The 24,749-nt window shown below is 40.3% G+C and overlaps 1 protein-coding gene across 4 annotated transcripts in view; it reads right to left on the bottom strand.

Annotated features, from left to right (window-relative positions):
* LOC133479563 (CUB and sushi domain-containing protein 3-like) overlaps positions 1–24,749 on the bottom strand; it is a 283,130-nt gene that overhangs the window by 206,633 nt on the left and 51,748 nt on the right. For all 4 annotated transcript variants that reach the window (XM_061776717.1, XM_061776718.1, XM_061776719.1 and 1 more), the window contains exons 3-5: positions 24,283–24,395; positions 10,277–10,471; positions 494–722 (exon numbers count right to left, since the gene is read on the bottom strand). In XM_061776717.1, the coding sequence (XP_061632701.1) occupies positions 494–722; positions 10,277–10,471; positions 24,283–24,395 (537 nt within the window). The remainder of the gene's footprint in view (positions 1–493; positions 723–10,276; positions 10,472–24,282; positions 24,396–24,749) is intronic.

The raw sequence follows: 24,749 nt of genomic DNA, 5'->3' as shown, positions 1-24,749 counted from the left end.
TGCCCCAGGTTTTTTGGAACATGTTGCAGCCATAAAAGTCTAAGTTAATGATTGTTTGCTAAAAACAATAAAGTGTATCAGTTTGAACATTAAATATCTTGTCTTTGTGGTGTATTCAATTAAACATGATTGGTTGAACATGATTTGCAAATAATTGTATTCTGTTTTTATTTATGTTTAAAACTACGTCCCAACTTCATTGGAATTGGGGTTGTAAGATCAATCAAGTTAATAATGTGCATGTTTTCCTTGGTGGGAAAAACTGGGGAACATTCAAGACCAAATTCAATTACAAATATATTGCCTTTTGTATTTCAAAATTGTTTAAGCAAACAACCTGTTAAATTCCTGTAAATGTGCCAAATAACAAATTATTAATGAAGTGGCTCAGTGAAAAAAAATCACAGATCATATTGGAAAAAAACTTGCATTATAAATAAGAAAGATTCCAAGTGATATGCCCCTCGTAAAATAAAATTCAAACTCCACTCACCAGATTGTAGGTGATTCTGATCCTTCTACTTCAAGATAATCAGACTTCTCTTCCATTTGGAATTCCGTAAACACCAATGAGATAGTATCCCCCGGGTCAGCTAGGATGGTCCATTTACACTCTCCACTGCTGCCCAGTCCTCCAACGCCAGGGGAGCCCCCGCTGGGGAAATCAAAGCTGGATATGAAGCCACTGGAACCCCTTAGGGTTCCGCCACATGTGTCCTCCGCTATCAGGTACCAAATAGAAAAAAATACAAGTGAGGAGTAAGAAGAGAATAGTTTATGAAAAGGTTAAGTTCAGCATCGAAATACATGTGATTAGCCTTTCAGATAAATACAAAGCTAGGCAAAACCAGTGTGGAAATTGTCAGAAACCACAACCTTTTTTAATTTACTGCCCTCACACACTTAATTTAGGTTCACTTAAAATATTTCTACAGTAAAACATTGAGTTACTGATCAAAAGATTTGATAAAATTGGACATTACTGGTCAGTTAACTGTGGTCAAATAATTTTACATCAGCATCTTACCTATGTGAGAGGACAAATTCTCCACTTATATGTTGTATTTCATCTGAGCAATCCCCCATGTTGTAGGAAACAAGCAAACGGTGATTATCAGCGCTTCTAATGCTGTGAAATTGTCTTTTTTCCCCCCAATGTTAGGAGCATGGCACAACCGTTGAATGTTAATGGACTCTAATATTGTAGCGGCTGTCTTTCACTCTGCATATTTTTCCATGGCTTTTCCACATCCTCTCCCCATTCCTCTCCTTCCAAGGTCTCTCAGATCCCACTCTATTTTTCACAACCCTCCTCTCTGTCCCTTATTAGTTTTATTATTCTTAAGGATTCTAATGATGACAGGCTTTTCACAGTTTTCATATAATTCAACTCTTATATGTCATGCTGTGCCAGCTAAAGTCTTTGAAGGATCAGTAGTGGATGTCAAAGTCACCAGCCTTGAATCATTCCTGTATACCTCATTCCACAGTTGCACAAGGGATAAGAAATATGATGAAATTCAGTGAGAGATGTAGACAAAAAATAATGGCTGGAGCAAGGACTTGTAGTTCGATACATCCCTGCAGAATCATAGCAATTGATCAAAGTCTTTATAACGAGGTTAGAGATGGTGAATGAGACAAGTTGCTTTGACATTCACTTCATGACTCCAATCAAACCGCCACCAAAGGCAAGCTTTAATTTGTTCATTGTAGCTGGTCTTGTAACAACAACAGCACAACACACAGATTCGGCTGAGTGGCACAGAACTTAGCCAAGACATTATAGCTGAGTTTTCAAAAATCAATCAAAACTTTGGGGTGAAATTTTTAATTAAAATGTAAAAATTTAATTAAAGGGAAATTGTTGACGTGGAATACAGTGGTCAGCACATTTAATATGCCACCTGTCAAAGACATCATCCAGCATCTGGAAGAGCTTGAAATACGACCTCAAAATTTTTGTGTTTAGTAATTTCTAACTGAATTAACCTTTCACTACACACATTTGAGTTGGCTCACTGGCCTTCTTTGAGAAATTAGAAATCAATCAAGCATAGCATTCAACCACAACAGCAACATTTTCTGTTAAGGAGTACAGGAAAACGAGTAAATTTGACATTGACATAATTGTAAAAAAATTAATTTGAACATTCATTTAAATTTTTATTGTATTTTTGCACTACAAATATTTGGTTGAAGACCATTTACATATTGGTGTATTAACAATTGCCAACACATAACAAAATGGTAATTGCCATTACTGTCAATTGCAGGAAGCTGTATAGACTCAGGTTTCTCATACTATTAAACCCTGACATACATACAATAATCCATCCATGCATTTTCTATACCGCTTTTCCTCACTAGGGTCATGCTGGAGCCTATCCCAGCTATCTTTGGGCGGGAGACCCTAAACCGGTCGCCAGCCAATCGCAGGGCACATAGAAACAAACAACCATTCGCATTCACATTCACGCCTACGGGCAATTTAGAGTTTCCAATCAAACCTACCACGCATGTTTTTGGGATGTGGGAGGAAACCGGAGTGCCCGGAGAAAACCCACTCAGGCACGGGGAGAATATGCAAACTCCACACAGGCGGTTCCCAGAACTGTGAGGCACATGTGCTAACCAGTCCTCCACCGTACCGGCACATACGATAATATTTGTGTAATTTTAATTTTAATGCAATATCTCAAAAACAAACAATGATTGAAAACAGAATCTTTTCTTGAAATTCAAAGTGTCAAAAGGCGTTCTAAATTTTGTGAACAGCTACTGAAAAAAATAATTAACACAAGATGCTATTTTTTTTAATTAAATACATTTTAACATCCATCCATCCATGCTCTACTTCGCTTATCCTGTTCAGGGTTGTAGGGTGCTGGAGCCTATCCCAGCTGACTTTGGGTGAAAGGCAGACTACAACCTGAAATGGCTGCCACTCAGTTGCAGGGCAACATTTTAACATCAAATAAAAAATGTAATATCCTTATTACTGTAGTTTTACTGTATACCGGGTAATAGGATGTATTCATATAGAGTAGATCTTTAGGGGTCTACGGTGTTTTAAGATTTTTTATTAACGTACATCCATCAGGAAATGCCAATTAGTCCAGTGGTACATAGTTGAGTGTTGATATTTATTCTGTCTTATGTTCGAGCATTGTCATCAATATGAACATTCTATCTTAAACTTGACCTATACTAATCCCTGCAGAGACATTGGGGACATTTCTTGCACACACTGAAAAACAAAGACAGAAACGTTGTAATCTGAGCAGCAAAGGCAGCCAAATAATTTATCTTGGCGAGTTAAACAAATTCCAATAGCAAAATAAAATATGAATAACATTTAAACCAATGGAATAATACTGTAGGTAAGTGAACTCTGGATATGTTGGATGTGTGCATATTGTACTGTACCATCCCCAAGTTTTGCATAAAGTTTACAAGAGAGTGTAGTGATTATACAAAAGGCTCAAAAGAAAACACATATCTGCAAGACCAAGGAAAGAACTAAAGCCAGTTAGAAATTTATCTGGATTGCATTGCATAACAATCCTCTGAACTACTCAAAATGCAAAACAAAAAACAAGTGCAAACTACTCACAGACAGACATACAATATTGCTAATAACTAAACAAATGGACACCAAGACACTTTCACCAAAGTTAAATTAAAGTCTCAAATGAAGTACTGTACAAGACAAAAAAGGATCTTTCTACTACCACAACTACTGTGACAAGAAGCCTCGCTCATGAATAAAATGTATCTGGAATTGTAGCTTAGTCAAATTCTACAATGGTATTAGGTGCTTGGGAGTAATTGCTGTACCAAGCGTAACATGGCAGGTCTCTTCGAAGTTTCTTTGAGAAGCAGCCATGGTTCAGTTAATCATGAGCCAGTAGCTGCCTTCAGCAGCTCAAAAGTCTTCTACAGAGTTGTAAATGGTTTGGATGGGATAATGCCTTAAAGGTTTTGTATATACACATTTAAATATCCAACAGTATTCACTGGGATGCTTGGCAGTATTTTGAATATAGTTTCCAGACAATGTTCAGTGAAATAAAATTGGCATTGAATGCTGTGAAATGTATTCATGAGCAAATCATTAGAGCATGCTGTGGATTTCAAGACAAAAAAGGATCTCTTTTAAAAAATCAGTGGCAGTGGAGTGGGGGGAAGATGGTGAGGATTAGAACTGCTTTAGTTGAGCTCATTTACATCCCTGCCATCAGTAATCTAATGCTACTTGAGGAGGGATTAATCCTCTCGCCCCTTGACTTTGATAAAATATATAAAACTTGTCTTCCTACACAGAATTATCCACCCTGATGGTAGGAAGGAACTTGTGTTTAATTTTATATCACCAGAGGTTTTTTCTTTCTTTCCAATAATCCCCATGCCTACATTAAACCCTTCTTTTACCAAGTTGTAAGACATCTTAAATGTAGGCAAGGCTGAAAACATGTTTTTTTAAATTAAAACAATTATTGGGGGGGGGAATATTTTTCAAACTTTTGAGTCGGTGAATTCAGAAAAAAAACTATAGAATCAACATGGAAAGGGACTAATCACAACATGAGCATATGCATTGTCACAAGTAAAGCCTTGTAACACACCCAACGACAATGCATATTTCCGATTGTTGAAATATAATCTTCATATTATGGGACAAAAATAACAGCAGAGCCCACAGTGTCCAAAAAAAAGCGAGTGCCTGAAAAAAACATATTCACTCCTGGAAGCAGAACATTTTGTACTATACTGTGTGTAATGGTACGTTCACAACGGATGCAAATTTATCTAGTCATGGGACGTGATAACATAGATAAGAAGACGTGATAACAAGTCAATGTAAATGCGTGAATTGGCACGAATTTGCGTATGAAAATTCATCGCTGATTTTTCCAACAGGAGCAACAAATTTCCATGACCCTGCGTTGCGGCAACCAATTGGCATCCAGAATATACACGTCCTAGATTTATTGAACAAAATAATGGAGAATAAAATGATCCCTGCTGTTTGTGGGCACCCAGAACTTTTTGATAACTTCTGCTACCAATACGGGGAGCGTATGAAAACAGAGCAAGCCCGGAGAATGGTGAGTAAGCAAGTTGTCGTATCTGCTGAGTATATTTATGTGATAGGGGCACATTTGTTACATTTGATTGTTGGGCAGGCAGTCCTAAGACCCAACTATTTGTTTACAAGCAAATAGTGTTTTTGTTTTCGTAAAATGGCCCCTTTGGTCTTAAGTTCCAAATTCCTTGCTTGCAACAACTTCATTGAGCCATGGACATTACCAAACTATTGTATTATTGCTTTGTGATGCTTTTGCTGTTTTTTACGGCAGCCTCTTTCAGATGTTGTTTGTTTTGTGACATTACTCTGTTCGGTCTCCTCTTTAGCAAGGAAAATGTACTGTATTCTCTGAAGTGGGATTGACTTGGCCAGTCTAAGGCCCGCCGGAACATACAAAGATAATCAGGCTGTTTTTGTCCCGATTTTGCCCCTTCCTGACCAAGGACGATAAACACCAGAATATCATATGTCTTATAAAATTATCCTATGAAATGATTCTTTGGTCTCAGGTGTTTTAAGAGCAAATTTGTCCAAAACGGGTTAGGGACAGCCAATCTTAAACCGACTACTCCAGAGTCATGATGCCATGCATTGCGATGTGAAATGGAATGTAGCCAATCAAGACTGAGGAACAAGGAAGCAGCCACAAATAAAAACAAACATCATACCATTTTGAAGTTTGTTTAAAACATTCAAATTATACTCTAACGTTGATGACTTGAAAAATATGCTGACTGTCAATTTCATTGAAAATTTAGGAGAATCAGAGAAAAACACCATTTGCGTAATAATTTGGAATGCAATTTCCTATGAAATTATTGTGTGAGCAAATGAACTTGGGAAAAGAGAAAAAAAAAACTTCTAATGAAGGCATTGTAAAAGAAGCAAGGTCTTTCTCTGATAAAATGTTTTAATCTGCTGAATATTAGTATTCATCTAAATTAACAGTGTATCAATAGACTATATTGTTATGGTACCACAAAGCCCCAGTTTGCTGTCTCGCTGCCTGGTTTAATGAATGTCCACAGACAATTTAGATGAAGGGAATGGAATGGTCTAACGGTTAGTAGCATTTCATTATTAGAATAATTAATTTCCCATTACACAGCTGTTCCCCTTGGAGTTCACTGAGCCTGTTGTATAACAAGCTTTCTTTCTCCAACTCTTCTATACCTGTTCAACATCACATCTCTTTAAGTATGTCTTCTTCCCTTTTCTTGTCAACGTGGGAAAGAAAATTACATGAAGTACATTTGATGACGATTGAAAAGAGATAACCTCTAATAGTCATTAGAAGTCAAATGCTGCAAAAGTTGAAATGTCTCCACCAACACTTTCACGATGATAGCTGAACTATTTAAATGGGATCACAATTCGCACATTATCTTGTGATTACCATAAAGATTGTAAATGGCAACAAATGGCATGAGGCAAAATAACTTGACTCTGGCTGTCAAATGTATGTGGAACACTGCTTCAGAATGCTTCTATAAGAACAGAGTAGGCATAGGAAATACACATCCATAGTCTAGTTCATTTTTGTTTTTTTCCCTCTATCTCAGTTCTTCAAATGTCACACAGGATACACACCCACTTGCACACAAATGCTGGTCTGAAGATAGGCATTTGGAAGGGGGTAAAATGGGGTAAAAACAACAACAACCAAAAACAACATAAGACAGAGGTTAGAAACAAGAAAGAAGACATCCATCCATTTACTGAGCCGCTTCTCCTCACTAGGGTCGCGGGCGTGCTTAGAGCCTATCCCAGTTGTCATCGGGCAGGAGGCGGGGTACACCCTGAACTGGTTGCCAGCCAATCGCAGGGCACATACAAACAAACAACCATTCGCACTCACATTCACATTCACATTCACACCTGCGGGCAATTTAGAGTCTCCAATTCATGCATGTTTTTGGCATGTGGGAGGAAACCGGAGTGCCCGGAGAAAACCCACGCAGGCACGGGGAGAACATGCAAACGCCACACAGGCGGGGCCGGGGATTGAACCCGGGTCCTCAGAACTGTGAGGCTGACGCTCTAACCAGTTGACCACCGGAAAGAAGACAGTGAAGGTAAATGGTGAATTGGGGAGATGTACAGTATGCGTTGCTGTATGAAACAATAGTGAGTAAAGGGGGCAGGATCTCGGCGGACATGAGATCAAAAGACCATCTGTTAACACACAGGAGACAGACTGGCTTAAGATGAGGGGAAAGGGGGCTCAAGCGGTGGTCTGGCTTCAAAAAGAGCACATTTCTGGCCCATGAAAGAAGGGAGCTAACACCTTCCTTTATGGACATAAGCCCTCCAGCTGCAGCTTTTTGTTTCTTCCAGGGTGTCCCCTCTTACACATTCACTCTATCATTTACCTTTAGCAGTGCTATGCATCCATGAATGGCTTGGCAAGTGCAAATCTGTGCTGCTGGCTCTTTCCAGTTCTTATTTTACTCATTCAATTTATATCAACTCATTATTATCATATTCTGTTTTTTTTATTTTTTTAGACGTACTGAAGATAAAATATGTTATAACCTGTCACGGTATTCAACAAAATAAATGATATAGTGCATCTGCTTCATTGAAGACTATAGAGACTTTCATTTAATAAAACTAAGAGATCCAACGTCTCGTGTTAAATCTATTTCAATAAGCAGCAGAGTGAAAAGAACAAGCTAAGATTTTACCTGAAGGAAAACTTGGAATTGATAGATCACTGGTCAACCCAATTATCACAGATGATTTTAAGCATGTTTAAAAAGACTGTTTCACTTTTATATTTGGTTAGATATTAAGCATCGGGCAAAAGCCTACTACTCTGTGATTGGCTGGCGGCCAGTCCCGGGTGTACACTGCCTCTTGCCCAAAGCCAGCTGGGGCCTATCCCACTGTGTCATAAGTAAAAAGTGACATCTGTGATGCTGCTATGGCTCACTTTTTTCACTTGTGGGAAAACAATAGTGTGAATCAGAGCCCTGACGCTAAGACGACGACAATATTCTTACCTAGAGTATGTTAGCTTTCTTGCTAACTAAAGTAGTTTAATTCTAAAAACAAACCTAATCCATAAATTCTGCTCAGAATTTGTGCTCATTGCTTTGCAGATATTTTTTCAAACTTTCATACTGCAATATAAAGAGCACTTGCGCTTCGCAATTATTTCCTGTCTAGGAATCAAAAAGCTGTGATTGATTGCAATGTATGACATTCATGTTTTGAAATGTGTAACAAGAACATGTTCTGATTTAATGTTCATATTTGTTGTTCATATTGGATTTAAATAGGTTAATTATTATTTATGTTGATTGATAAAATATCGTGTTTACATTAAAGTTCAGAATGTTCACATGCACTAATTTTGGTCTTCTTCTAATCTTTTGAAGCCACCATAACCTCAGCTTGTGAGACTAGGGCAAACAATTCCAAAATATAGTTTTCAGAATCAGAATAAAGATGATTCTTATTGATGTTGTTGATGTTTTGACTTTCACCTTGTCCTATCAGATTTCACCAGCATGAGTCGCTGGCATGATTTGTTCGCATGCAGGCACTGGATTGGAATTGGGCACTTGGACCTACAGTGTAAATCCAGCCTGTGAAATGATGAGGAAATATTGTATCCTCATGGTTATCAATAATCAACTACTCACAAGTGCAGAGTGTCTAGGTAAACAGCAGAGCATGTCATAGTTATTGCAGTTGACCAAAAATAGAATTGTTGAAATGTTCCCAACAGCTGGTACCCACAAAGCTCAGTCAAGCAGTCCCAACGCCGCCAAGATGAAAAGGGTGATGGTTAATATTTCAGCTGTACATGTTCCAGGGCCAAATGAATAATGTGTCAAATCTTCAGAAGGCCTTTTCTCACAGCTGTGCAGCTAGGTTCGAGGTGGCATTCAACTCAAGGATTTAGGAATACAGTATATGAATAAAAGTAAGAGAGACATTTTTTTGTGTGTTTTTTTTAAAGGTCTGCCTAGAAGGAGAAAAGGTCTTGCTCCTGTGACCTGATGCACTTTTTATGCATGTGAAATGCAACACACAGTTGATGAAGGTGTGTTGTGCTTCAATCCACTCTTAAAAACACAGACAGGGAAGTCCCACACTGACACACCAACTGCACCCCTCTGTATTGGGGTCAAAGTGTATCTATACCGCCTGTACCAAACAGATTGGGATGACATCCGATTGACAACAGACTGATTATATCCCCTCCCCACTCTATCACCCCCTCGCCTCCAACCAGCACACAGGGTCACTAGTTTCCTTTCATCTAAGCTAGCTTCATGTTTGCTTTCAGCTGAATGAGTCTTGTTAAATTACTGAAGATTGAAAAAATATATATTATGCTTGACAGGAACTCTTTGAAAAACACTAAATGAGGGGATTTTACTCGGAGGATTTCTCAAGAAATTAAATTTGTGTACTCCAATTCACGGTCACTTCTGTCACCGCCAGAACCGTGAATAACTTCGTCGCTTTGAAACATTGGCATCCAGATAAGGATGAAAAAAACTGAGCCGAGCAACACTGAGTCAAGTCAGCATTTCTACGTGTGCATGAAACAAAAAACACTGAAGGGGGCGCTAAATATTACCTCAGTAGTCACCATTTATTTACTCTTGTTTTAGTTAATACAAACTGGGGCTGGGAAAAAAATACAACTAACTCAGTTAAGTCAAAAGATTTTTGCCGGAACCATGTTTGCGCCACCGTCCCTGTTTTCCGCAAAGACATTAATTGCAGACGAGCGTAAGTCCGCTGACCTCCCCAACATGGCCGCCACATAGGCACATCAGTTAGGCCTGCTACAGCGTGCTGGCATATCTAGTATTCATATCTATGGTTGGGAACTTGGGACCACTGCTATAACAAACTGCTATAGACAGAGGAGGTCCAAGGTTTGGGAAAACTCTAAACCAAATAAAGGATGAAAATAAAGTGGTATACAATGACTGCAAAACAAAATGTAGCTGGTATAATATACCATCACTAGTTAGAACTTAGAACGTACTTTATGGTGTTTGTAGACATGCTGTAGTCAATGACAATTACTATATATGCTTGCCTTGTCGTCACATTAAAGCAGAGATCTAGCAGAAGTGTGAAGTGGCGTGATGCGAAAGTGTGTAAAAATATATTACGATGGCTACATCACACATTTCGTCAGCTAGACAGTCTTACCTCTGCAGATTGGCACAGGGAAGTCCCACACTGACACACCAGCTGCATTAGTGACACAGGTGAGCAGTGAATGGCCATCTAGGACATAGCCAGCGATACACCTGTAACGGATCTTCGATCCTACACTGAACTGGGTTCCGTTCAGTATACCTTTAGGTGGAATGCCTGGATTTCCACATGAGCTGCTCCAGAGTTCTAAAAAAATAAAAAAAATAAAAATAATAAAAATTGAGAGCAAGTGAGAGATAAAAGACTGTCCAAAGGGGTGATGAAAACATGATGGTTGTGTTGAGAGCTAAAAACTGGTCTGACATTATCGATCTTTGTTTGCAACACATTATTTCAAACTGGAATGTTGAGCAAAAAGACAATGGACATTAACAGAACTGTAATGCACATACGATACAGGTGTTAGCAATTTTTAACAGGTGTGATGACTTCCATGACATGGATTCGTTGTTTGTTTAAAATGGTGGAGTTGTTTTCTTGTAGCATGTGCCTGCTAATTGGCTTTTGATATTTAAGGATCTATTTTAATAGACAGCACATCTGCGGTGGGGAGCAAATGCCAGCGGCTTCTGATTTTTGCGCAAGTGCAAGGCTTGAGGGTGTTTCCCTGGAGATGTGCATAGCAGACGGACAATTTGGTGGAAGAAAGTCAGTCTAAACTTATGCCTACTCAGTCCATGTCTAACTACCGGCACAGCTGGTCTAATACGATTTTGGTGAATTTGATCAGAGCACAGGCAGACTGTGACTACTGAGGACGTACCTGTATTTAAGTCTCCATCGGTTGTCACCTGCTCATTCTGAAATTATTAAGCGTAACCGTTCACATTGTCTTTTGCCACACCGGCCAAGAGCAGTGACAATGCTCCAGTCATGCACAGATTGCTGCGATTACACAGTCCTTCCGCACTGAGTCTCCATCAAGAGCACCACATTTACAGATGAGAGTAGCCGATCGGCACTGTGATTGACTGGTTAGAGCATCTGCCTCACAGTTCTTAGGACTGGGGTTCAATCCCCGGCCCCGCCCGTGTGGAGTTTGCATGTTCTCCCCGTGCCTGCGTGGGTTTTCACCGGGCACTCCGGTTTCCTCCCACATCCCAAAAACATGCATGGTAGGTTAATTGACAACTCTAAATTGCCCGTAGGTGTGGATGTGAGTGCGAATGGTTCTTTGTTTGTTTGTATGTGCCCTGCGATTGGCTGGCAACCAGTTCAGGGTGTACCCCGCCTCCTGCCCGATGACAGCTGGGATGGGCTCCAGCACGCCTGCGACCCTAGTGAGGAGAAGCGGCTCAGAAAATGGATGGATGGATGTTTGTTCTGAAAAATGAGTGCACATTTACAACAAAAAATAAACAAACGTGTTCAGACCCTCGACTTTTTTTTACCATTTGTTGTGCGCTAAAAATATGTTTCCCCTTATCGATAAAGTACTCAATACCCAAAGACAAAGCAACAGTATTTTTGCAAATGGCAAATCTGCTGTGACACTCTGACTGTTTGCGGACCTTGATTATAGACTACCCGGGGTAATGTTTTTTTTCAAATAAAGGTTTTATCACATTTGTTTATTTTATAATTTCTCTGTTGTAACAATGCTTCTTGGAGAAACATTTTGTGCCATTGGAAAGTCTGCTTATGTCCCTTTAAATTAATGCCCAATTTGTAAGGAACATCCATTTGTCCATTGTCTAGCCATCAATTTTCGATATATACCACTTATCCTTATTAGGGTCGCAGGTAAACTAGAGTCTATCCCAGCTGACTTTGGGCAAGAGGTCACTTTCTATTAGAAAATAATTTATTCTTCTGTTGCTATTGAATCTTATGTGTTCTTTGATGGATTGGATGATTTACGTCATCACTAACAACAAAGAAACAAGACATATTGGCAATTTTGCAGTTTATTCATGCGTCTCAGTGGTGTGTGGAAGAACAACCACAGTCATAATGGCCTGGCTCCTCCTCCACTCGCTGTCACCAGTCTGCTCGAACACTGCTGTGGAAATGGTATTCCACTCCTCAATCAGGAGTCGCCGAAAGTCAGCCAATGTGTTTTGGCTTGGCATCCTGTTTTGGGCTTCTGGCTTTTTGTTTTGGGGAGGGCGCGCCGGGGCTCAGCATTTTTGTGCGGGGGGTGGCTTCGCACAGGCGCCGGTGATTTTATTTATTTATTTATAACGTATTTATTTATGCATCCATCCATTTTCTTTACCGCAAACAACCATTCGCACTCACATTCACACCTACGGGCAATTTAAAAGTCTTCAATCAACCTACCACGCATGTTTTTGGGATGTGGGAGGAAACCGGAGTGGCCGGGGAAAACCCACCCAGGCACGGGGAGAACATGCAAACTCAACACAGGCGGGGCCGGGATTTGAACCCGGGTCCCCAGAACTGTGAGGCAGATGTGCAAACCACCGTTCTGGCGTATTTATTTATGTTACATTATTTTACTGTATTTTTCTTTGGATGGACCCGGGTGCTGTGGGGAGCTGCCTCCTTTCCCGATTTTCATCGTTGGGGCGCGGGGTGTGGGACGTCGTTCGTGTGGGCTTTGTCCCGGTTCATTGTGGTGTGGGGTTGCTGCGGTGGGGTTTTGGCTCTGTGTTGAGTTTTTCTCTTTCTGTCGTTGGCGCTTGCGTTGGTTTGTCGACTCGACTGGGCGCTGGTGACCGTCAGTGCGTGGGTGCGGCCGGCCGTTTGCCCTGTAGGCTGTCTCGGTGTTGGCATGGACGTTTTCTGTGGTTTCAGTCGCCTGGTTAGCTGGGAGATGGCTTCGCTGAGGCTCCGTGTAGTGTGGGCTGGGGCTCGGGGCGCATTGGGCGCTGCGCGTTGTAGGGGCATCCTTTGCGTGGTATGGTTTCGTTCCGGGTGTTGCGCTGGGGCGAATGGTCATTGATTTTAGCTGAGTTGGGGCACAGTTTTGTTTGCCTGTGCCGCCGTTGGGCGCAGGCACGTCTTCTTGCGTGCTTTTTCTTCGTTGGTTCTCGTAGGTTCTTCATTGGTTCTCGCCGCTTTTTCATCTTCGGGGTGGGTGGGCTCCGGGGTGGCCTGTGCGTCGGTCCCGGTTGTGGTCGGTTCTCAATGCCCAGCCCTACTCATGACGGGCGCTTAGGTATGACCGTTTTTTGTTTGTTTGGTGCCCTTGCCCCTCCTTGTTGGGACTGGTCGGGGCGTTTCGATCGGGCCTGGGAAATCCCTGGGTCCGGCGTGGTCGGTGGCCTCCCCTCGGTTGAGTCCCCTGTGGTGGACAGGCTCACTGACTCCCCCCCGTTGTGGGTGGGGTGGGGGGTTCCAGGCTCACCCTCCCTCGATGCGCCGGCAGAGCAACTACGTACACCAATTGACTAACATGCATGTGATATAATGTTCATTCACTAAAAAGTTCGACAGAAACTATAGACTTTAATTACTTGTGCTAGGACTACTAATAACAACACAGGTTATGCTAACATATCAACTCACAGGTTCTTACAGGTGTTTAGACACGAAAAAAGAATCCCACCACACCACTCGCCATTAACACTGCCTTTCTCATTTTCCTCACATCCTGTCCTGTCCTTCTCTGCCCTTTCTTATCTGGTTCTCTTGGTTAGTTATTGCATGTCTTCACCGGGTGCACCCCCCCCCCAATCTACAAATAACTGTTGTAATGTTACTTATGTTCAAATATCAAGACTGTCTCACTATTGTTCTACTGTGGTTTTCACCCCTAGTCCACCTGTCCACTCCGTCCCTCTGTCTGCCCCCTCCCCAAAACCCCTTTTCTGTGCATTTTCAATAAACATCAGAATAATAAAAAATTTGAAAATAAACAGAGGGAGTTTTTCAAACTCCCCTGTTGCACAGCAAAACTGTTCCAGCACAAAGGCATACAGATCCACCATTCTGCAAGGCCATGCAGCTGAACAGGACAGGTTAATGGAAAAAAAAAAAGTCAGCTAATGTGGTTGAGTTGGTCACTCTAGGACGAACAGGCCCCACACCCAAAATGATCCCATAAATTGTTCACATGGGTTGAGATCAGAACTGTTGGCTGGCAGGCTGCAAAATCTCATTTTAGCATCTCTCTGCATTGTCCATCCATCCATCCATTTTCTGAGCCGCTTCTCCTCACTAGGGTCGCGGGCGTGCTGGAGCCTATCCCAGCTGTCATCGGGCAGGAGGCGGGGTACACCCTGAACTGGTTGCCAGCCAATTGCAGGGCACATAGGAACAAACAACCATTCGCACTCACAGTCATACCTACGGGCAATTTAGAGTCTCCAATTCATGCATGTTTTTGGGATGTGGGAGGAAACCGGAGTGCCCGGAGAAAACCCACGCAGGCACGGGGAGAACATGCAAACTCCACACAGGCGGGGCTGGGGATTGAACCCGGGTCCTCAGAACCGTGAGGCTGACGCTCTAACCAGTCGGCCACCGTGCCGCCTCTCTGCATTGTGTTTGCCTTTAATAATGGCAAGCCTTGTTTTTTCCAGTGTTGGAAATGCTGCCACACCATCACACAGCTTCCACCAAAACGTGTATCAATCAACATAGCTAAATTGCCAATAGGTGCAAATGTGCGTGTGAACGGTTGTTTGTTTATACTGTACGTGCCTTACGACTGACTGGAGCACATTGTCAAGAGTGATCAACGTGACCCCGAGCACACAGCCTTAAGTATAAACGCTGTATGTCACTGAATGTCCAAACCACAAAATTTAAAATCTCTGGACGGATATCTTAAATGACTGTCGGCCAATGTTGACCACCACCCTGACAGAGCTGGAGAGGATCAACAGGGCAGAAATTCTTCCATGTGTGCAAAATATGTTGCATCATTCTCAAAGGACCCAACACTGCAGTACAAAGCTCAGCTAAACATGGCAATGTGATATTTGAGTTTGTTGTTGCTGTTTAAATTTGATAAACAAATGACCTACATAAACCTTTTCATTATGTAGTGTACTTGATTGAAGAGGGAAAAAAACTAATTAATTTTTTTTGCCTCAAGGCTGCAACAGAGTTGGTAAAAAAAAAAAACTTAGCTGTCCAAATGTTTTCTAAACACATTGTAACGCCTAACCCCAATACAATTATTTCAGATTATATTTCATATTTTAAATGATTACTCAACTTAATATATTATTTTTTTATTGTCAATATTTAATTATTATTTTAATTATTAATTTCAAGGACTTTTCATTTGATTTTTAATGTTGGCACAGAAACCCTCTGCTTCACAATAATGAAAAAAACAGCATACAGTGGGTACAGAAAGTATTCAGACCCCCTTAAATTTTTCATTCCGTTATATTGCAGCCATTTGCTAAAATCATTTAAATTAATTTGTTTCCCTTATTAATATACACACAGCACCCCATATTGAAAGAAAAAAACGGAATTGTTAACATTTTTGCAGATTTATTAAAAAACAAAAGCTGAAATATCACAGCCATAAATATGCAGACCCTTTGCTGTGACACTCATATATTTAACTCGGGTGCTGTCAATTTCTTCTGATCATTCTTGAGATAGTTCTAAACCTTCATTGGAGTCCAGCTGTGTTTGATTATACTTATTGGACTTGATTAGGAAAGCCACACACCTGTCTATATAAGACCTTACAGCTCACAGTGCATGTCAGAGCAAATGATAATCATGAGGTCAAAGGAACTGCCTGAAAAGCTCAGAGACAGAATTGTGGCAAGGCACAGATCTGGCCATGGTTACAAAAAAAAATTCTGCTGCACTTAAGGTTCCTAAGAGCACAGTGGCCTCCATAATCCTTAAATGGAAGACGTTTGGGACGACCAGAACCCTTCCGAGAGCTGGCCGCCCGGCCAAACTGAGCAATCGGGGGAGAAGAGCCTTGGTGAGAGAGGCAAAGAAGAACCCAAAGATCACTGTGGCTGAGCTCCAGAGATGGAGATGGGAAAAAGTTCTAGAAAGTCAACCATCACTGCAGCCCTCCACCATTCAGGGCTTTATGGAATAGTGGCCCGACGGAAGCCTCTCCTCAGTGCAAGACACATGAAAGCCTGCATGGAGTTTGCTAAAAAAAAAAACACCTGAAGGACTCCCAAGATGGTGAGAAATAAGATTCTCTGGTCTGATGAGACCAAGATATAACTTTTTGACCTTCATTCTAAGCGGTATGTGTGGAGAAAACCAGGCACTGCTCATCACCTGTCCAATACAGTCCCACCAGTGACGCGTGGTGGTGGCAGCATCATGATGTGGGGGTGTTTTACAGCTGCAAGGACATAACAACTGGTTGCAATCAAAGGAAAGATGAACAGGGCCAAGTACATGGATATCCTGGATGAAAACCTTCTCCAGAGTGCTCAGGACCTCAGACTGGGCCGAAGGCTCACCTTCAAACAAGTCAACGACCCTAAGCACACAGCTAAAATAACAAAGGAGTGGCTTCAGAACAACTCCGTGACTGTTCTTGAATGGCCCAGCCAGAGCCCTGACTTAAACCCAATTGAGCATCTCTGGAGAGACCTGAAAATGGCCACCAACGTTCACCATCCAACATGACAGAACTGGAGAGGATCTGCAAGGAGGAATGGCAGAGGATCCCCAAATCCAGGTGTGAAAAACTTGCATCATTCCCAAAAAGACTTATGGCTGTATTAGCTCAAAAGGGTGCTTCTACTAAATACTGAGCAAAGGGTCTGAATACTTATGGCTGTGTGATATTTCAGTTTTTCTTTTTTTATAATTCTGCAAAAATGTCAACAATTCCGTTTTTTTTTCTGTCAATATGGGATGCTGCGTGTACATTAATCAGAATCAGAATCATCTGGATATATTTTGCCAAGTATGTCCAAAAAACACACAAGGAATTTTTCTCCGGTAGTTGGAGCCTCTCTAGTACGACAACAGACAGTCAATTGACAGAGAACACTTTTGAGACATAAAGACATTGAGGGAAAACAGTCACTGAGCAATAAAGGGTTGCTAGTAATCTGGTAATGCCGGTAATGAGGGGATAAAAAGAACTTAAATGATTTTAGCAAATAGCTGTAATATAACAAAGAGTGGAAATTTTACGGGGGTCTGAATACTTTCCGTACCCACTGTAACTTGTGAGTCATGATCTAATGAAGGCGATTTTTTTAAATGGAATGTCTATATTTAAAAAGCAATAAAATTATACACAATATTAATCAAAAGCAGTGTTCTTGTTAAACTTTAAAAGATCACCAATGCCCACGTAAAGTTTTATTTTTAAGGTTCATCAGTTACCTTTCTTCACAGATGTTTTTCTTGAGAGGGCTACAGAAAGAAAAAAAATGCCTGAAGTTGCAAGTAAATGTTGGACGAACTCACCCCAAATTCTAAATTCCAAAGTGATGGATGCATCCCCGCTGTAATTATACCCCAGACTCATTGGCCGTTGGTGTAAGGAAAGTCGAAAATAGTATCTCAGATGAATTTAGGGCTTAAGTTCAGAGTTCAGAGGATGTGTTGCAGAAGTCTGAATCTTTTTTTGGTGTAGGTGAGGGTGGTCATTTACAAAGTGACAAACTAACTAGACTAGCGTATTGCTATCATAAGGTACAGTATAAATGGACAAGCATCAAGTATCAATATTGTTGCTGTCTATTGAAAACCCAGCAAGAGCACCTTTGCTCTTTAAGACAAAAATTGCCACTTTAATTTTAATAAAGTGCTGACATGGTTGCATAAAGAATATAATAGCTAGTTCAGCTGATGATTGGCAAATTTGAATCAGACTGATGCATGAAGGTCAGAAACAGGTGGGTAAATTAAACTATACCGATTTAAATGCTCATGGTCATGAACAAGTGTACTTAACCACAGACAATGACGACTCTGACAAAGATCTAAAGATTTAAACTGCAGTATGGTAACAACAACTGGTGTGGCTCTGATGGGGGGGACCCTAACAACATTTAACGAATGCACACACATGCACACTCATCTTAAACGTGTTCCCATTGGACATTGTTATGCATTGTCTTCAAACTTCTCTACTTGCCTACATTGTCCAACATCATCTGTCAGCTCCAAAGAAACTTGAGGACTAGAATATTCCCTCTGTGCATAGGTCATAGCATGGCCGCGTTTTCTTAAAGCAAAATGAACACGGGTGTGGGGGGTGAAATCTCGTCAGGTATTGACTCTTTGTCTCTGCGGGGGCGGGAAGGCAGCTGTGGGGCCACTAGCTTCGACACACACACACACACACACACAAACGCATTCATTAAATCAGCATTGGAAGTGACAAAAAGGTTGGACACCCTTGCTATATGTACTTTATTGTTTCTTCTATTTATTCTGGTGTTAGCTGATTGATAACTCCTCTCACAATCAATAATGTGTTACAAGTACTGTTCTAACACACTTGTATTCCTGACCTGTATAATCGACGAAGCCTATTTGTGTCAGATCTTCCTACTGTAAAAGGGCAGTCACTTTTTCCCCAGAATGGAAGTAGACTAGGTAAGTAAGAGGCCAACCAGATCATTGACATTGTTAGGTAAGGAATATTACACTGTTATGACAGTACTACTGACATCAATCACTTTAGGACCTAAACACACCAATCTTAGCTGACACTCCTGAATGAAGGTTAAAAACCTTTCTAGGAAGCAACTATTAAAGTAATTATTTACTTACACGTAAATGTAATATACCCTATCCCAAATTAAAGGCCGCAATGATTGTCCTTATGACTGCACAAACAACCTTCTAGCATATACTATGCATTTTTAATTTAATGTAAGTTCTTTTTTCATCAAACATTTTTAAAAGACATTTTACCATTAGATATTCGCAGAGAGTCAGACGGACATTAATCCTCATTGCACATGCAACGAGTGAGTTATGTGAACTAGTAAATAAGGGAGTTGGGTGCAAGATTTCCTCGAGGCTGAACTATTTATTTCACTTGTGTATCTAACATCTCTGTAGGTTTTTGAAGAAGATGGATTTTTGACAGAGTGGTGGTGTTTGCAAACACACAAGAAGCCGCATGCACCGACTGACGCTCTGGCTTCCGAGGAGGCTGCTTTGACGGACTACAGAGCAGGATTTTCAACCAAGCAAGGCAAAGACTACTGACTGAGCTTATGTTTTTTCATCACAAGGCAAACGAGCTGGCCGTTCTGGAATGCCACAGACAGAAATGAAATCTTCCCCTAGAAACGATTACTGTAAATTATGTTTCATGGAATGGCTGTCTTTTCATGCCTTGTCCCAAAAAAATGACAGGTTGAAATGTCACTGAGGTACTCCTAGACAGGTATTGAATTTCTTTTCATTCCATACACCACCTTCAACAGGGGATGCAGAAAGCTTTTTAACCATCTAGGCCGAGTTACTAAGCACAGCTACAGCCTATGGCTATCACTTGCGAAGCTACAACAGAACTTAAATTTAAAGATCGTGAAAAAAAAATTGTTCATTGCATGAAGCCCTCCTTATTGTTCTTTCTAAATACAGCTTGACCACTGGAAGGCCCTCTTGTGTCAAGTGTGCTGTATAACAGTTAAAGTATGTTTTTGGGTTTGGGACGTTTTGCATTGCAACATATTTGATAAAGACTCGCAGGACATTTAAGAAATTAGATTCCCTCTGGCTTTGGCCTTGACTGTCCTTCACATGCACACACATTTAAATCCACTTCATTACAACCATGATTCAATCAGTTTATCCTGTCCATGAGCATTGAACATTTTCAGGCATATGAATGTATAGGACGGAGAGCACTTTAGCGACAGTATATACTGTACCAAGGATGAGTGGTGTGCTGTGTTGAAAATGACTAACCGATATAACTACATAGTGACATTTCAAAAGCAACAGTCATAAAACTCTCCAGGACTAAATGCATTACTGACATAAAAGCAAGCTAGTCTCTCAGTATTGGAAATATTTAGCTATAGATTGTTTTTGATATTGATTATCATGTAATTAAAACACAATAAGATTCATAGCAGGTGCACGATTGAAATAAGTATTAGTCACAATATCAATTGTACATAATGGAATCAGGTGGAATCTTGTTAGCACGTCTGCCACACAGTCCTGAGGACCCGGGTTAAAATCCGGCCCCGCCTGTGTGGAGTTTGCATGTTCTCTCTGTGCCTGCGTGGGTTTTCTCCAGGTACTCCGCTTTCCTCCTAGATTCCAAAAACATGCATGGTAGGTTAATATAAGACTCTAAATTGCTTATAGGTGTGAATGTGAGTGCGAATGGTTGTTTGTTTATATGTGCCCTCCGATTGGCTGGCGAGGGTGTACCCCGGGTCTCGCCCGAAGATAGCTGGGATAGGCTCCAGCACGCCCGCGACCCTAGTGAGGATAAGCGGTACAGAAGATGAACGAATGAAGAAAGGAATCACTATTACAAAGGTCCAAGTGGAGGTTTGAGTTACATATTACTGAGAATGTTTTTAAAAGATGTGTGTGCTCATGATGTTATGATGTCAACGATAGTTGGAAAAAGACTGCACTCTAAAGAATTACACTGTAAAAAAAAAAAAAAAGGAATTACTGGCACCAGGGACGCGAGTAATTTTCAGTTATATTACAGTGCATTACAGTAATTTGATTTTAACAGCATACTACTGTGTTTTTTATTACAGCATTGTCACTGCAATTAAAAGTGCATCGAGTGTAATTTATTTTAACAGTATATTACTGTATTATGGATTGCAGCATGTAACTGTAATTTAACAGTGAGTGCTGGTAATTTTAAATGTATATTACTATGTTTTTTAACTGAATATTACTGTATTATGTATTATTATTAATGTAGTAATATAAGAAGCTTTTATTTTGAAGTTGGACCTCTCAGCACGTTGGTAGAGAGGTGGCGTGTCAGGGTAAGACACTATTAACAATCGTTGTAGCAGCTTCAACTTTTCGACAGGCCTGACCGCAGTGGAAAAAAAAATGCCAAAAGTAAATAGGGAAGGAAATCGAGTACTTTGGATATTGTGACCGTGCACGACTGACCAATGATCAAGCAGAACAACAGAGACGTACTGTCCTTGACAATTCACTATATTGACAAACGGGATTTTCAAATGAGAAGTCGGTGCTTACAGCCTAATGATATTGCATTTTATGCACTAATTGTAATAGCTTCCATTTAGTTGCAATTTGCGATTGCACTTTGTAATCGCACATTTATTCAGTTAGCCCTTTCTAAAGTATAATTTTTTTTAGGGGTGTACATTTATTTATTTTTTAATATGATCTATCATTTATTCTTTTTTAAAGATTCGTTTTGAACTGGAATTTGTTAAATACTGTTTGTTAAAAAGTAGTGCAATAAAAATAAATATTTTCCCTAACATTAGGAATAATCGTGATTAATAATTGTGATCACAATATTGATCAAAATAATTGTGATTATTATTTTGGCCTTAATCATGCAATCTTAACATCCATAAAATACTGTTTTTGCTTTAAATTCCTACAAATCCCACAAATTCAAATGACGTTTCAGGGCTTCTAATTTGGGACTGAATAGCACAGCAGTCCAGACCCAGCCATGTTCATCATGACAGCCAGTTAATATCAAAAAAGGCTTTGCTGTCCAAATTCAAGATAGCCATGTCTTCTCACTCAAATATAAGTAGCGTGAGAAGTTTGACGAATTAGGAAGTGCTGCTACCAATATTGAAACATATGCCCTCAATCATCAGTAAAATGCTGAGACTCTGGGCATGTGAAGGGATGATGGGGCCTACTTCCATCACTTGAGAGAGGGGTAACTGTGGCTCAGTCATTAGAGCCACTCATCCACTGACCAAATAGTTGTCAGTTTGAATCCCAGGTCCGACTGTCTGCTGTTGAAGCATCCTTGGCTGAAGACACTGAACCCTAGCTTGCCTCTAGGTCGGCATTGTAAATGAGAAACTGTTCTCAATTCCATGGTTAAAAAAAAAGGGAGTTATTGTTTATTATTAACAGTATACTGTTTTATGTTGTTAAATTACAGTTTGTACATGTTAACCAAGCATTGACTGTTAATTAACATGTGTGGGATGACCATTTAACTATGTTTTACTATTATCAAAAAATACTGTAAGATACTGTTGTAATCCACTGTTAATTTACAGCTATTAATTACAAAATGCTGTTTTATGCTGTAAAATTAGTTATTTACTGTTATTGTTGAATGATTAATTGAACTGTTAATTACATGCAAGGGATGACTAGATAACAGGATTTTACAACTATCATAAAATACAATAAGATTCTGTTGTAATTCACTGTTAATTAACAGCTATTCATACAAATTTTGTTTTATGCTGTTAAATTAGAGTTAATTACTGTTATGATAAATGACTACTTTAACTGTTAATTTACCTGTAATTTAACATTATTTTAAAATTATTATGAACTACAGTAACATACTGTTATAAATTCACTGTAAATAAACAGCAATTCGTTAAGAGTGTGAGCAGATTCAACTACTACTTTACCACAACCATATAAATAACCTTCACATTTGCAGAAGTCACAATAAAGAAAACCTTAGTTCATCAAAGATGACACATGCAGGAGAAAGAGAGATGGAGCCAGATAGATAACGAGCAGGAGGACAAGCGGGAACAACCAATGAGCAGATGAAGATAGCAGAGGTCTTGCTCCGGCCACGTCTTGGGCATAAGGGAGGATGAGCAGAGGGTAAAAATGGAAGGAAAATTATTATGTAAATGAGGAGCAGTGAAACTTGTGGATGAAGTCAGCCTGTCAGAGCTGGAGAAGAATAGATCAGGCTGTGAAGAACATTGAAGGACGGACTTAGGAAAGAAGAATGCAAAGTATAAGAAATGACTAAAAAGAATGAAGGAAAGAAAAGCAACGCCTACAGTTTGAAACAAAGTTATTCCATTTGTGTGCAGCATAGCAGCTAAAAGCTGCTTTGCCATGTTTGCGTTGGACTCTGTGCTCCGTTATCTTATCTGAGTCGGCAGATCTCAGAGCCCTACTGGGCGTATATTCCATTAGCATGTCTTTATTGTATTCAGGACCTAACCATTTTGTGTTTTATAGAGCAGTAGCGGAACTTAAAAGTCTAATCTAAAGCTGACTGTGGGCCAGTGTAGAGCCTTTAGAATTGGAGTAATATGTTCTGATCTCTTTGTTCTGGTCAGAACCCGAGCTGCAGCATTATGAAGGAGCAGAAAAAGACAGGAAATGGGATAGATTTCTGAAAACGTAGTAGTGTACAGGAAAATGGGCACGCTAGATGGTCACGGAAGGATAATTCATATTTAGACAGCTCCCCACTGCACTCAGCTAAGCTTCAGCACACATAACTTGGTACATCCATTACTTCAACTAATTCCATTCGCCATCTGCCATGCAATTCCAGTTGCACCTCTGGAGTGGCAGAAAAAGTTCAGGACTTTGGGGGGGAGGGATGTGATTTGTACAATATGAGATTAATTTAGTTAATTAAAGTAACTCAGGCGGCGACTGGTTAGAGCGTCTGCCTCACAGTATGGAGTTTGCATGTTCTCCCCGTGCCTGGGTGGGTTTTCTCCGGGCACTCCGGTTTCCTCCCACATCCCAAAAACATGCGTGGTAGGTTAATTGACGACTGTAAGTTGCCCGTAGGTGTGAATGTGAGTGCGAATGGTTGTTTGTTTCTGTGTGCCGTGCGATTGGCTGGCAACCAGTTCAGGGTGTACCCTGCCTCCTGCCCAAAGATAGCTGGGATAGGCTTCAGCACGCCCGCGACCCTTGTGAGGATAAGCGGCTCAGAAAATGGATGGATGGATGGATGAAGTATCTCATGTTTCGATAAGTAACAGTGGAAGCACTCCAGGAATCACATGACAACTCCCCACATAATGTCTGGCAAATGATGTATAATTCCTCTAAATGACAGTCCAGTTTATGAAGTGCTTTCTGCACATAAATTTCATCTTTATTGACGCACTATTTGTTCCATGTGATATAAATGGCGGTTTGTCACTGAAAGAAAGGTTTAACGTTCTTACCTTCATATAATGCTTTAAATCCGTGAGCACTTACTGCAAAGTCACTGGTAAGCCTCAGTGAAAAAATGGAACCAGAACTGGTAACAGGTGGAGGAATGCTAAATCCTGTTAACCTATAGACAAAAGAAAGAGACTTCATTACCAAAAAAATTATCCATTCACATAATCCAATTCATGCACGCAATCAAAAACTATAGTAGATAAGTATTTATTATATTTAACAAACTCACAAAAGCAATATCCCCATGAAAATCCATTTGCACATCCACAAAGTGAAACCAAAGTAGTGCATTTCTGATGTTACTAATAGGCTTTGTTTTCTCTTTAAAAAAAAAAAAAAAACATGGTAGAATTCCACAGGGAATGTGATCAGAAGTCTGCTGTACATGCATTAGCAATTACTTCAAATAAACAGTGAACACCTTGCACCGCAAGTCAGTGCTCGTAATGTGTCTAATTAAACACTG

The sequence above is a fragment of the Phyllopteryx taeniolatus genome, chromosome 6 (genome assembly GCF_024500385.1).
Source record: "Phyllopteryx taeniolatus isolate TA_2022b chromosome 6, UOR_Ptae_1.2, whole genome shotgun sequence".
Taxonomy (NCBI): Eukaryota; Metazoa; Chordata; class Actinopteri; order Syngnathiformes; family Syngnathidae; genus Phyllopteryx; species Phyllopteryx taeniolatus.
This window is presented reverse-complemented; position numbering and strand designations above follow the sequence as displayed.